Source organism: Convolutriloba macropyga, chromosome 12 (genome assembly GCF_964194025.1).
Source record: "Convolutriloba macropyga chromosome 12, txConMacr16.3, whole genome shotgun sequence".
Classification (NCBI taxonomy): Eukaryota; Metazoa; Xenacoelomorpha; order Acoela; family Convolutidae; genus Convolutriloba; species Convolutriloba macropyga.
In genome coordinates, this window is record NC_134479.1 from 32,155,850 (window position 1) to 32,169,894 (window position 14,045).

Consider the following 14,045-nt stretch of genomic DNA (forward strand, 5'->3'; position numbering starts at 1 on the left):
TCGTGGTGAATTTTTGAAAGAAATGCGGTGAATTGCGGTAAATTATTTTTTTCACCGCATCCATCGTTTTCAACGCATTTCTTACATTAATTTGCCACAAAAGTCGATGCGTGAATTTTTGTGAGAAATGCGGTGAATTTAGCGTTGAATTTTTTGTAAGATATGCGGTGAAATGCGATGAAATATTTATTGCATTCACCGCGTTCAACGCATTTTTAAAAAAATTCACCGCATTTCTTTCAAAAATTTACCCAAAAACCTCGACCCGGGTTGCGTTTCGAGTAAAATTATTTTTAATTTTTACGTAATCTTTTGTTTTATGAAGCAATTTTTGGAAGTTTAATAATCTTTTATTCTATTTTTGTTTTTGCCTCACTTTTCTGAAGTTATTGATAAGAATTTTTTTGTATAGATGATTTAAGATAGTAGAGGCTAATTTTTTCGGAAGTAAATCTTGCGAGTCTATATAGGGAAATAAATCACCTAAACTAACTGACAGTGCGACAGTGGTAGAAGAAGGGGCTAGAATATTGATGGCAAACACTAGAGATGAGCTTCAGCTGATCTTATACTTTTTTTTCGTTTTTCCTTTCCTCGTTATCAGAGCTATCAAAATGAATTAATTCACTGCAGTCGTCGCCTTTGCAATAACTTAAAAGCACCAATTCGCAGCGCAAATTCTTATCTCTCTTCACATTTTGTGAGATCTTCAAAAAACAACCTTTCACTTATTTCCTTAATTTTTCTGTCAAAAACACCTCAAACAGGTCGGCAATTTTTTCGTAATTTTCTTGAAATAATTCTAATGTTGTTTATTTCTTCTTCACAGCTTCTTTTTCTGTTTTTTTTTAAAAAAATAATTCGGTCCTGAGATTTGATGAGAGATCGACTAATGAAAGATTGCATGAGATCATTTGTGCTCTGAACTGATTTAAATTAATGACATATGTTATTATTGACCTATATTTCTAAATAAATATAAACAGTTTGTTCACTTTGATACCTTACAACCCAACCAGGTCTTCCATTTAACTGATCAAAAAGCAACTTTGTTGTTTATTTGTTGAAATTTCCGTCAGCTTTTGATTGCTGATGTTTAACTAAACATACCGAACAAAATTTAACAAATTTTTATAATCTACAACCAATTATGGACTTTGGTGTACAAAAAATTAAATTTGTGACTTCATGTCTCCTCCTGTACTTGATCATTTTAGGTAATTTTTGCTTCACATAAATTTCTGATACCAGTTCAAAGTTTGAATTTTCGCAAGTCGATTTAAATCTCATAGTTTTTCATTTGCTGTTTCTTCGATCCCAAAACAAAGCAATGCATTGAAATCGTTTCATAGATATCGTTTCCATTTGTTTCAAAATCCGGATGTCAGCACCGTTTCAGCGCATTTTTTTTGTAAGAAATGTGCTGAATGCGTTAAAATTTATGTAGGAAATGAGCTGAATGCGTTGAAATTATAAAAAGGCGCTAAAAGTTTAAATTGTCAGCGCATGTCTTAACAATTCCACAAAACTTCAGCGCATTTCTTTTAAATATACTTCAGCACTTTTTAAACCGCATTTTTTTTACTAAGTTTCAGCGCATCCTTCTCAAAGTTCAGCGCATTTTTTATATAATTTCCAAAAAAATTTAGGTAAAAAAAATTTAACTAGGCACAGAAATCTTGCGAAGTATCTTGCCAAATTGGTTCTTTTTTGCCCGCAAAAACGGCTGTCCGTTATTGTGCATCATTTTGTAGTTTGGATTTGGAAAATCATTATGTAATCATAGTGCAATTTTAAAATATTTTTTACTGACAAAAGCTATCGAAAAGATATAAGCTGTTAACGTATCAAAACACCATCAACGTGGGGAAACCTAATAAATAAAACATATAAATTTGTTTATATCATCCAGCTGCAATCAAGTCAAATTGTTTCTTGAAAAATACAAAGATAACAAATCTAACAAAATACAAATCTAATATTTACAAAAAAAACTATAGGCAGGATTGCAGCTCATGTTATTGAAAAATTACATTAAGTGGAATAAAAATGGTTACAAGGTTTGTCAAACTTAGAGCCGGCTCTGTCTTTTTCTTATTACTTTAGCATTCTTTAGATGAAAAGCATTTGAAATATTGTTTTTGTAACGGCAGCTAGAGTTAATTGTAAGGAACCTTCTCAAATGATTATTTAATGTATTGAATTTATCAACCCATTTTCAACTTTACGCATGAATTAAGAAACCACAACTGTCTAGAGTTACAGTCTGGGGGAAAATTCAAATAATATATCATTTAAGTATATGTTTTCCTTGAAGATACTCTTAGAGAGAAAGATCGCATATAGTTAATAAAACGATGCTTAAAATTTTGTCCTGTGATTTTGAATAGAACTCGGACAATACGCGACAAAGTCCTTGCTTAGTCAAAAGTTTTTATATCCAGCAGAATTCCGTATTTTCGAAAAAAATGTTAATGGAATGCAAAGTTTTTAAAAGGAGAAACAGTTTGGTAACTTTTCATCCGCTTTTAAAGTCACTCAAGTTCAAATTTATCAAAACTATCAAAAATTATTTCACCGACTCTACGAAAAAACTAACATGATCAAAAAGTCAAATTTGTAAACTTCTGCTCTATTTCATTAGCAAATTTTTTCATAAATATAATTTCATATGCATATTAGTTTTAAATCTTCCTTTTAATCGCTTTTATTGAAAGTATATTGCGGAATATTAAGTGATTTTAATTAACTTCAACAGTGAGTTTGTAATTATATATTTGTGGCTGCAAAACGTTTTGGTCTACTAGAAGAGAATATTGAGTTGAGCTTTTCAAATATTTTTTTTAATAGAAGCATTTCGTTCGTTTATTATTTGATCTAGTTCTGGCGATATTTTCGGCCTAACTCGTTCTTGAAGCTGTTGAGTCTTCCTCAGCCTGCCCGTCTGGCAGATTATGAACCTATACAGTTAATATTACTAAATGTTTTTTTATTGGAAATTTGTAGTCCTCAGTGATTGGAGAAGTCAAAACGCTCCAACAAAATTTGAGGGGTTTTAAATTGAGACCACACTTTTTTGTCGATATTACTTTTGCTGCCTTTTCAAAGAGCACTGATGGTCTTCTAATCGTCCACCATACAGCGTTAGAAGGTGATCCCTAGTGATAACCGAACTTTTTCAAACTTTGCAAGATCTTAAAAATTTCTGACAAATCAAATCAAATCAGAGCATGCACCAAAAGTCATAGTCTTATCTAATTTTACATCAAAAAACTTCCTCTTGTGGGATCTGACACGATAAAAACTCTATTATCAGATAGTTTGGGTTGATCAGCCAATCGGCTAATATAGTTGTTACAATAAATCGAATTGTACGCAGAGAATGAAATGATCCTTAACGGAGTATAATCTGTATAAGTGAGACTTATAGTATTTTTTAGTATGTCCAGATTACTCAAGCGCTTATTCTGCTGCCTTTGTATCTGAATCAGATTTTTTTTTTTGCGAAAGTAGTTTTCAGATCGAAAAGCGCACGTCTTAATGTTTGAAATTTAAGAAAAGTTTTGAAATCTATAAAAGCGCCATTACCTCATTTTTGTTGTCGATTTTTAAATTATGTTGTCTTTTCCCGAGCATTTGACTACTTTATGCCGTCAGTTTTACGTAATTTGACTATGTAAACATCTGATTTATTAATTTCGTCTTGTCAGATCTTATACGACAAAATTTTTCTTGCCAGTTATCTGTCTTGCCAGTTTTTGCACGATAAAAACTCTGCAATCACGGGCTGATTCAAATTTCCTCCATGACTCTTATCGTGCAAGCTTCGTTATCGCGAGAAACTTGCATATTTGCAATTATCTTGGAAAGATCTTGCAAGATTTGCAACCCCCATTTCTAGGGAGTGGAACCCACCTCGTATTAGGAGGCTATGCGAACTATTACAAGCAATTATCAGGAACCAGTGGGTGAAATGAAACAGTTCCGCTTTCCGCATTTTCTATGTTTAGAAGTGGTAAGAGGGGGTTCAGTAGGTATGACGACAAACCTGAAAGATTTCATAACTACTCCCCCAAACGAGGAATGGGAATCTCTGGTGTTCTGGTTGACAATGGGCATGGGAATTTTCGGACAAGCCTGCACCATGCATAGGTTCGTATGTCAATTCATCTAGAAGTATTCTCAGGTTATAGAAAAGTTCCTATGTTGAAACTTCAGACCAAAGAAACCTCTGATGAGACCGTTTCTGCTTTGCACACACGGGGGGGGGGCTTATAGCATGATCAAGAATTTTATGGTCTGGACAGTGCTATGGTTGTACGATAGCCTGTCTAATGGTCTGACCAGAGGCCGCGTAGTTCTGGTGCCTCAACGATCTGGGCTACAAAAATTTGGGTTGTACCTCCCCATGGGAACATACAACAAAGTAATTTACTTCATTTGAAAATTTTTTAATTTCCAGTGTTGATAAAGATTGCTATAAGGGAACGTTGGAATTAAGGAGCATCGACTTCATAAAATACATAAGATTGATTTTTTTCATAGACTTCGTACATAAATTTTTTTCTCTTTTTTTATTTATGGGGTCAAGTTGGGTATCGTTTGCTTTTAGCCCCTACTATTGCCTGGATGGGTACAGGACTATGAACCCGTATCAGAACTCCAGTAGAAAATTTCAGCCACCTTATGATATAATGTCGGTTCAAGCTTGGTTCAGAATTATTGTAGAAAAGAGATGGAAACGAATTAACCTGATCAACTTTGACAAACCAGGTGAGTCAAATTTACAAACAGATTTTCTAAGAAAAGGTGGTGACCACCAAAAATTACCAGATGTAGAAATTGGTTGGAGCGCACTTAAGTCAAGAAAATGGGCTGATTGGAGTCTGATCAGAGGTCACTTCGAACCGGGACAATCTCATCATACATCACATCGGTCTGGGAACCGTCTGATCTGAGGTAATTTGGAGCTCAGCAAAAGTTTGAACTGTGGTCGTTCCAAACGGACAAAAGTCTGAACAGGAATGCACAAAAGTCTACTCAGAGGCTTTTTGGGCGCACGTTAGTCTGGATAAAGGTCTGGAAATGGCGTTTGAGCCAGGGTTGCACAAACTTACCAACAGTGGTTTGATCAGAGAACATTTCAGCCTGGAACTGTCTGATCAGCGGCAGTTTCGAGCACGGAATAGTCTGGAAAAGAGGCTGGAATCTGTCTGAGCCAGGGTTGCAAAAAAGAATGAATAATGGTCTGATTTAGGTCTGAACAGAGCTCACTCTATCCAAACACTCTTGATGAATCAAGATTTTTTGTTGTGCATCACGTCATCGTTCCCAAATAACCACCGTCAGCAATTATCAGATGTAGCACCCCTCATTACGATGCAGAGGTATACCTAAATCGTCACGGGCAGATATGTCTGATGCGTGTATCTCGTGTTCGTTTTTACTATGTTAATACATTGAAAGTGGAACAATATTGCGGAAAATAGCTACTTTAGCAGAAACCGGCAAAATGGAAGGGAATATCGTATCCCGTGTACGCAAAAGTGTCCTAATTTTAGCCGCGAAATACAAGTACAAACTTAATAACCTATTTTTCGCGCGAGTTGTATCACGCATCCGCTCCATTTATGTATCGATTTTTCGCACGCAATGTAGCTCGATTTCGCATATAATCCGCAATTAAGCCTAACTTAATTACTACTTATTTAAATAAGCCTAACTTAATACTTTTAGTAGTACTTTATTACTACTTTATTACTACTTTATTACTACTTATAGTACTTAATTACTACTTATTACTACCTACTAGTACTATTTATTACTACTTATTAAACTCGGCAAGTCCCACATTGATATACGAAGCCTTTGATGTGCGAGGGATCTTTCGGAAAAAAATCGGTTTTTGTGGTTGCATGTATTTAAAGCACTTTAAAGCTTTGAAAGCTTTAATTAAATCTTTATTAAAGTGCTTATTGCATGCTCAAAATGAGCGCGAATAATAGATACCTAAATTGAGCGGAAACGTGCTACAAGATATGTTACCTACTTTTCGCACCGAATGTTATTTTATTTTTACGGAACCCCTTTTACGAAAAGTAAGATACAGAGGATGTCTCTTAATTTCGTTCATTGTATGTATCTAATATTCGAGCCAATTTTACTAAGGCGGAAATTTTGGGGGTATACCTCTGCATCGTAATGCTTGACTCAGATTTCGTCACACACGTCCCCGGTCGAGGAATCCTCTCAAAATCCTCTCAAACTTTTCTCAAGTTTTTTGAAGTCTCAAGGGCTATTTATTAGGGTTTTTTGTTCCGTGCAAAATCCGCTCATTTCTTGCAATTTCATTCAGCTCAAATTCCGCACATTTCTTGCATTTTCATTCCGCTCAAATTTTGGTCAGTTTTTGAATATTTGTGCCGCTCAAATTCTGCTCATTTGGGTCAAAAAATGTCCGCTCGAAAAATGACATCTAAATTCTATCACTTTTTCTTCTCAATCCTCGGCTAGAGGTTATGAAAAATATTATCATATCTTATCCAATTGAAATGGTTACAGGTTCAAAATTTCTCTAAATATGGTTTAGAAAGACGATGCTTATTAGCAGATGAAGAAGTGAAGAATTACGTAGTCAAAAAATTCTGCTAAAATGTAGATGCCACTTGCCAAAATATAAAGCACCATTCACAGGACTAATAAAAATGCGTTCCTAATCTGTAATTATCATTAGACCTCAATTTTGCTGTTAGAGAAAATCAACAATAAAGTTAGGCTCGATCAATAGTTTTTTTCAAAGTTGATCAAGCAAGAAGTCATTATTTCCCACTTTTTCAATCGTTCCTCTATTTTTTTCAAGATTTCACGTTTCATATCACACTAGACTTTGAACTTACTCAGTTTTTTGCAAACTTTTCACACTTGTCTTGAAGAGTTCAACCTTACAAAATGGTATAAAATGAGCAATCAACTGAGCAAACTTCTCGGAAAAAATTCTTGGAAGCCTTAAGGCATGTTTCTTGGAAAATTTTCATTGGAAGCCCCAATTTTTTGTCATCAAACAAAGCAAACACTTTTCAAAGATAATTAAAGCGGATAATTGAAAACAGGAAAAAGTCACAAAATATAACCACTTCGGCAAAGAGAACTTTTTTAATGTCTATAATTGAGTCACAATAAAGAAAAATTTTTTATAAATTGCTTATTTTCCTAAAAACCATGAAGAGTGGCACAACAGAGCCGGCAATCCATTCGCTCCTGCAATAAAATGAAGGAATTCAGAAAAAAATTTTATTTTGGTTGAACGATTATTCTATTGTTGGATTGATTCGCTGCACGAGAATTGCAATGTTACTATAAATTTTAATTGAATTCTCTCTTTGACTTTTGAACAGCAAAATTGGGGTCAAAACAAGTTGAAGTAAATTCTGGGAAGCCTTCGGCAATTCCAGCTCAGCCTCGGGCGCAAGCGCCCTCGACTTTGAGCTCTAAATGCCTCAGGATTCCCAGAACTATACTATAACATATATTTAGGAATCGGTAGATTGAAAAGGCGATTTAGATTGAAATGCAAAAACGATATATTCAATCTGCTTAACGAATTCGCGGAGAGAATGATTGTTGGCTACAATATGCTTTATTTTGGTATTTGCTTACCGAATCTGACTAAATCAGACAACAATCAAAATGGAAAACGCAGGTGTGGTACATGATACCAATTGAACCGTTTATAGTCATTGCGCCCTCTAATAATAATTTGTTTATTTCATCTATTTATGCTCATTTTTCAGTCGCTAGACTTGTTTCACATTTGTAGTTCACTTGCAAACTACTTCAAACATTTGTTCATACCTGATGGCAGACGTTTTTATCTTCAAACGTCGTCGATGTTGTCTGGATTACAATTCCGAGAGCTCTTTCTTGAATGTCTTGTTGATAACTTGCTGAAAGTCAGTTTCTAATTTTTTCTTCGTCACCTAGCCTAAACCTGATAGCATACGCTAAAGGCCAATCACGACCTGTTAAACAGTAAATGTTAGATATTCGCGTAATCTAATCGCACATAAATTTAGATTCAATCACACAGCGAGTCACGTTGATAGTAAAGCTATACGGTATGCGCGTACGGCATGGTGCAGCCAGCGAGCAAACCAAAAAAACCGCCACTTTCAGTTTATTGATTCTGTGACAAAAGAACAACTGAGCTTTCTCTACACTGGAAGAAGTGGAGAAAAAAATTTAAATTGACAATTTTAGCCAAAGAGAATAAAACATTGGATAAATTTGTAGGTTCCAAAAATAACGACGTTGGATTATCTCAAGAGGGTATGTACGATCACGCAATAGAAATATCAACCCTATCAACGGAAAGAGACAAAAACACTAGAAACTACCAACTCAATTTTGGGAGTTGAAATGTTGGAAAATTCGAGATGTGCGAATTTTGTGTGGCGAAAAGCCTCGGAAGATATGTGATTTCTTTTCAGCTTTTAAGCGACGGCACGGAAAAAAGAGAACTTTGAACTGCAAATAAACCTATGAGGTAATGAGTGAACTTACAGCAATTGTGGAATCTAAAGGAAAAAGATTTCAAAACACCATGAAATATAATTATTGATAGAAGCGGATATTTCCGAAAAACAGAAAAAAAGAAAATGTTTTACTGTACACATAAACAACCGACAGAAAATTGTATTTGTTAAATTTGTGACCAAGAAAGGATACGGGATATCTTTTATTATAAATATGGTAAACATAGAAATCGAACGTAAATTGCATCGCGATACGGGTGATACAGAAGGATCAATTACCGTTGCCCAGATGGGCCTACAAAAATAAAAACCGAAACGAAAATATCAACGCTGCACAACTCTCAATCAATCGCCTTACTAAGTGGTTTTTGCCTCACAAATAGTCAAGTTTGAATATATCGATTTTTGAGAGGCTAAAATCAATCAACCAATATCGCAACTGTAGACAAACTTGGAACAGAGTCTGCATAGCACAAGCAAAATTTTGTAATAGCTGTACATCGCAAAAACACTCTTTAAAATTGTGTCACAAATCTCAACGAAAAAGGAGGCAAAAAGCTAAATTGTTGAAAACAACGTTGAAGACGTTGAAGAAAATTTTGTAACTAACATCAAAAATGACAACGAACTTTTCCGTTCAGATTAGATTTCTTTGATCGACAAATGAGTGTCAAAGAATACGTCAGAGGAATTCGCCGAAGAAGCACCTCAAAGCGTGAAGGCAAAAATTGGAAAAGGTCAGAACAAAAACAGCTTTTTGATTCAGAAAGTGTATGTTCAGATGTGAAGGGAGACTAGGCCTTATCAATCATCAACAATTGTAAAGAAACAAAATCTGAAAACATTTTAAATTGAAAAGTAGAACTGGTGGGAATAATCACAGCCTCAATTCAAATGCAAAAATTGGTCAGCGAAAGATGCATATTTTGCTGAAGTGAAAAATGGTCTGCGACTGCTATTCGAGAGCGAGAGAGAGAGAGAGAGAGAGAGAGAGAGAGAGGGAGAGAGAGAGAGAGAGAGAGAACTATTTGATTAACTAGTAATTTACAAGGAGATACGGCAACCCAATAAAAAAGACAATCAGTGGGATTGCTCCATCAATCAAAACGCAATGTTGGCTGCCGTTCGAAATTTTTTTCGCGACTGATACTGCTGGCCTAATTCCCCACACAAACACACACAAACACACACACATGCACACAAACACACACACACACACACACATATATATATATATATATATATATATATATATATTTATATATATATATTTCTAACTATTCAAAAAAAAAAAATAAATACAAAATCAAAATAGCATAAAAAAACTAAATTAAATAAATTAACTCACTTTTCAACAAATGTTCAACCTCTGTCTTTATTGAGAGAAAATAACAAGTAGACAAAAACAAAAAGGGCAAAAATAAAAACTAAAATTTACCTTTCTGAAAAACAGTTAACTTTAAAAGCCATGAAACTCATTAGCTATCTACTGAAATGATTCTATGGCCCCAGTTTTCCCTCCAGGTGAAGCCACTGCGACCTGTCGTCGGGCAGATTGTCATGCGACTACAAAACGAGCAAATACAAGCAAAAATCAAAAATCAAATTTTGCATAAAATCTGTGTCGAAGCCTTTCAAATCATTTTGTATTCAGCCAGAACATTAAATATAATCAATTTTGCGTTCAACGTCTTTAATGTGATCTCTGTCTTGGCATAAATGCGTTAGGAGGCCAAGATGGCAGAAAAAAACCTCAAATTTGGGAAAATATCGAAAAATTATGAAAACTCATATTATCAAAGAAGAAAAACAGTTATTAATTTGATTAAACAGCAAAATGAGCACTATCCTCTATTTTTTGAGAGAAAATGCAAGCTCGTTTTTGCTGAGACTACGCTACAAGATGACAGAACCAGATAAACGTGCCGAGTCACAACAAACCAATACTTTTTTAAAACACATTTGTTTTTAAAATCATCAGTCAGGACAACCATAAGCTTGAAAAAATAGTAATTAGCAGAATTTGTTTGTAATTACAAAGCCAATCTAGCTAGTCATTGCTGAGATAAGGTAAGGATATTACAATATAACCATGATTACAGGCAGAACTTACAATTTCAAAGAATTTTATTGAACCAATTTTGCAGCCAAAAGCAATGTTTTTTTATTTAAATTTTATTTTATGTATTTTATCTTAATTTGCCTGTAAGTTTTGTTTTGAGATACTGGAGTTCAGAATGAAAATCGGTCTGGTTTGAAAATTACACAAAAAACAAGGAAAAAATTTATAAAAAGTGATAAAAAACCATTGAAGATACCGAAGAACAAAATTAGTTTTGCCATTGCTGATCGTTCGTTTAAGTTATATATACAATTGTTGCAAATGTTGCCAGAATAGTCATAATGACAAATGTCAATATGCCAAAAACAAATATGGACTTGGGACAAATATCGAGTTATTGTATCGAAAAATCGTAAAGTATTAACTGAAAGCATTAGATAGTTTTTTTAATAGCTCCTCAGATAGCGAAAAAACCTTTGATTAATTAGACTCAGTCATTATTCTTACCACAAAAAGAACAACTCAAGAATATCATGGAAAATTTACGAAAACTCGAGAAATCATAGAAAATTTACGAAAAGTTTCCCAGAGTCATGAAAAACTTGGGCTTTATTCAGAAAATATTTATTGGCTGGAACTCGTTTGAAACTCTCCTCTCATTCATTGAACTTTCAAATTAAAACAGACTTGTCTGTAACGGGTTGAAAAAAAGCAAAAACTTTTCTAAAAAGACAGAGCCACAATACAATCCGAATTTTCAAAAATTTAGCAAAAAGAGTTGGTTCAAACATTTCAGCGACTCTCTTTTATTTTTTAACGTAAAACCATTGAGACTATTATTTACAATTTCATCGTATTTTCAGCATAAATGACTCAAAGAAAAAACAATTGAGCATTTAGTTCTGCCCCAACTAAGGTGGGTCGGAACAATTAAAAAAGAGCATGTCATCCGTTTCATTCCTGATTAGATATTTTATTGAATTAAACGACAACGGTCTCGTTAAAGACAAATTAGCTTTTGGGCCAGCATTCAATTTTCGTTTCATATGTCTCTGCGTGCAGATTTCACTGTATTCTCTGATATGATTATTCGTTGTTCTAATAAAGAATTTCTATAAATAATCTTTTCATAAGATTAAATTATTTCAGACGACTGCTGTGAGGCCCAAGTTAGAAGGTACTTAGTTTGGGGGTACCATAACAAAGGAATGAACCCCGATGAGTACATGAACAAACTCACGGACTATCAAGATGAAGACAAACCTCTCAACTTCATAGCCGTTAGTCAGCAGAAAACTCAAAAATTGGTTCCTAATTGTGATTCAGAGATTAATCGGTTGCACTGTGTGGAAAGTTTAAGCAAAAATGCATTGAAAAAATTTTGAAATAATTAATAACAAGTGAATTTGTATAAGATGTGAACCTAAGAATCGATGTGATCTGATTATAATCTTGATTAGAGTCGGTTCTTTGGATCTCGTTCCAGAAAATTTTAGTTCTATGGGATACATTGATGAACAATTATTTATTAGAGGAGGCTTTATTAAATGTTTGCATCTAAAACAAGAACTTATGTGAAGACACACATATAATCCCTCTCTCTCTCTCTCTCTCTCTCTCTCTCTCTCTCTCTCACACACACACACACACATACACACATACACACACCCACACACACACATACACACACACATACACATACACCCACACACACACACACGCACGCACACACACACACACACACACACACACACACAAACACACACAAAAACACACACACACACTCAAATATACACACATACGCACAAAGACACACAAATACACACTCATACACACAAACACACACAAATACACACCTATACACACAAACACACACAAATATTTACGTATAATAAATTGTTTTAAAGTAGGCTATGAGCGTTACTGTATTTAAACATCCCACTTGGTCACTTGTGAGAAGAGGGGAGAAACAATCAGGGTATATCAGGAAAAGAGAGTGGAGTTATTTTTGTTATTGACAAAATAGTTGTCTCTCAAATTTATCTGGAAAAATTTTTACCTCATTTTGTATATAATTTTACATATAATTTAAAAACCTCAGTTTCAAATATGTTAGTTCGGTTTGGTAGTTTTTAGGCGAATTTTTTCAGGGCTTAGACCGCTCACTTTTAATTTTCGCGATTTTCCTCTATTGCTTGAACATTTCCAATTTCTGTTTCCTTTGGCCAACAAGAAAACACATTTCACATTTGTTTTTGGTGCTGAAATAACTTTTTGAACAGCTCAAAAATTTGTACTGTTTTAAAGAGTAGATCCTTTGCTCTTCCCTTAGTACTGAGGTAGACTGTAATTTCTTTTTAAGATTTCCGCTGAAAATTTTTCTGCTCATTTGCTTTGTTTTTGATTCTAGAAGTTTTAGTGTATTTTTGCAGCTAATAATATATACTAGCAGGCCGTTGTTCAGAATTGGCTGCATATCAATTCTGTATGTTGTTAGAAGTTTAGATGTTGCTATATATGAGTTGAGTCGATCAGACTTTGGCACTACCTCGCAAAAACCATTTAGACAATTATTGCAGTTAATTTTTTCAAAGTCAGTTTGAACAGCAATCATATTAATTGAATACCAGATATTCTACAATAGTCTTTTAAATCTTTCTGTTGCTTTTAATGGACAATTTAAGACGAGTGACTTGTACACTAGCCTTCAGATTCAGAAAACGTTTTTGGCATTTGAGTGACAGTTGACTGTCAACAAAGTATTTTCCAATTGTAATCAAGGAAAGTGCTCACGTCGTCAATTTTTGAACTCCTTTCTGTTTTGACTGATGTCACCGGCCTCATCCTGATATAAGGCTGTGAACACCGATATCCGTAATAGCATTTGTCTAAATCAGAAAAATAGAAATAATGACGCTTGTGGCACATATTATTCTTGTTTCAGAGAACTAGAGCATAGCTCGCTAGATTATACGCATTGCTGCCTGTCATTCAAATAGGCTTTTAAAATCTTTTTCTTATGACCTCTCATTCTTGTAAACTTCGGTTTTTGTAATTGCCAAACGGTTTATTTTGATCAAAAATACAACGTCGGTGTCTCTTTGGATCTTCGGTATTTAATTCCCAATTTTCCGTGACTTTTTCAAACAAGAATTAAGGAGAGCTTCAAGTGTTTCGTTTTTTTTTGCAAAAGGGAATCGATTATCACAGAGTAATTTTAAAAAATCGAGAAAAGATGTCATACGTTTGTGGAATGACTTTTCCTTATGCTGGTATCAATGAAAAAATTGAAATAATTTTAGCTCTATTTAAGAACTTCGATATAACTTTTTCTTCAAAAAAGTTGTGAATTGTAATTGCCGGAACCATGTAATACTTCACCTTCTTAAATACAAAATTATTACGGTGATCCTAGTTAGTGCTGTATTTGTTTTTCAAAGAATCCATTGTTA

General features: G+C 34.2%; 2 protein-coding genes across 4 annotated transcripts in view; one reads left to right on the forward strand and one right to left on the reverse strand.

Annotated features, from left to right (window-relative positions):
- LOC142351191 (dolichyl-diphosphooligosaccharide--protein glycosyltransferase subunit TUSC3-like) overlaps window positions 1-14,045 on the reverse strand; it is an 80,613-nt gene that overhangs the window by 47,509 nt on the left and 19,059 nt on the right. The gene's annotated exons all lie outside the window — the stretch shown is intronic.
- LOC142350342 (uncharacterized) overlaps window positions 1-14,045 on the forward strand; it is a 36,044-nt gene that overhangs the window by 4,652 nt on the left and 17,347 nt on the right. Inside the window, exons 1-4 of one of the 2 annotated variants that reach the window (XM_075402174.1) lie at window positions 992-1,217; window positions 4,011-4,152; window positions 4,613-4,773; window positions 11,743-11,873. In XM_075402174.1, coding sequence (XP_075258289.1) covers window positions 1,151-1,217; window positions 4,011-4,152; window positions 4,613-4,773; window positions 11,743-11,873 — 501 coding nt within the window. In that variant the 5' untranslated portion in view covers window positions 992-1,150. Of the gene's footprint in view, window positions 1-991; window positions 1,218-4,010; window positions 4,153-4,612; window positions 4,774-11,742; window positions 11,874-14,045 lie in introns of those variants that run through there. The other variant, XM_075402176.1, reaches the window with a different exon arrangement.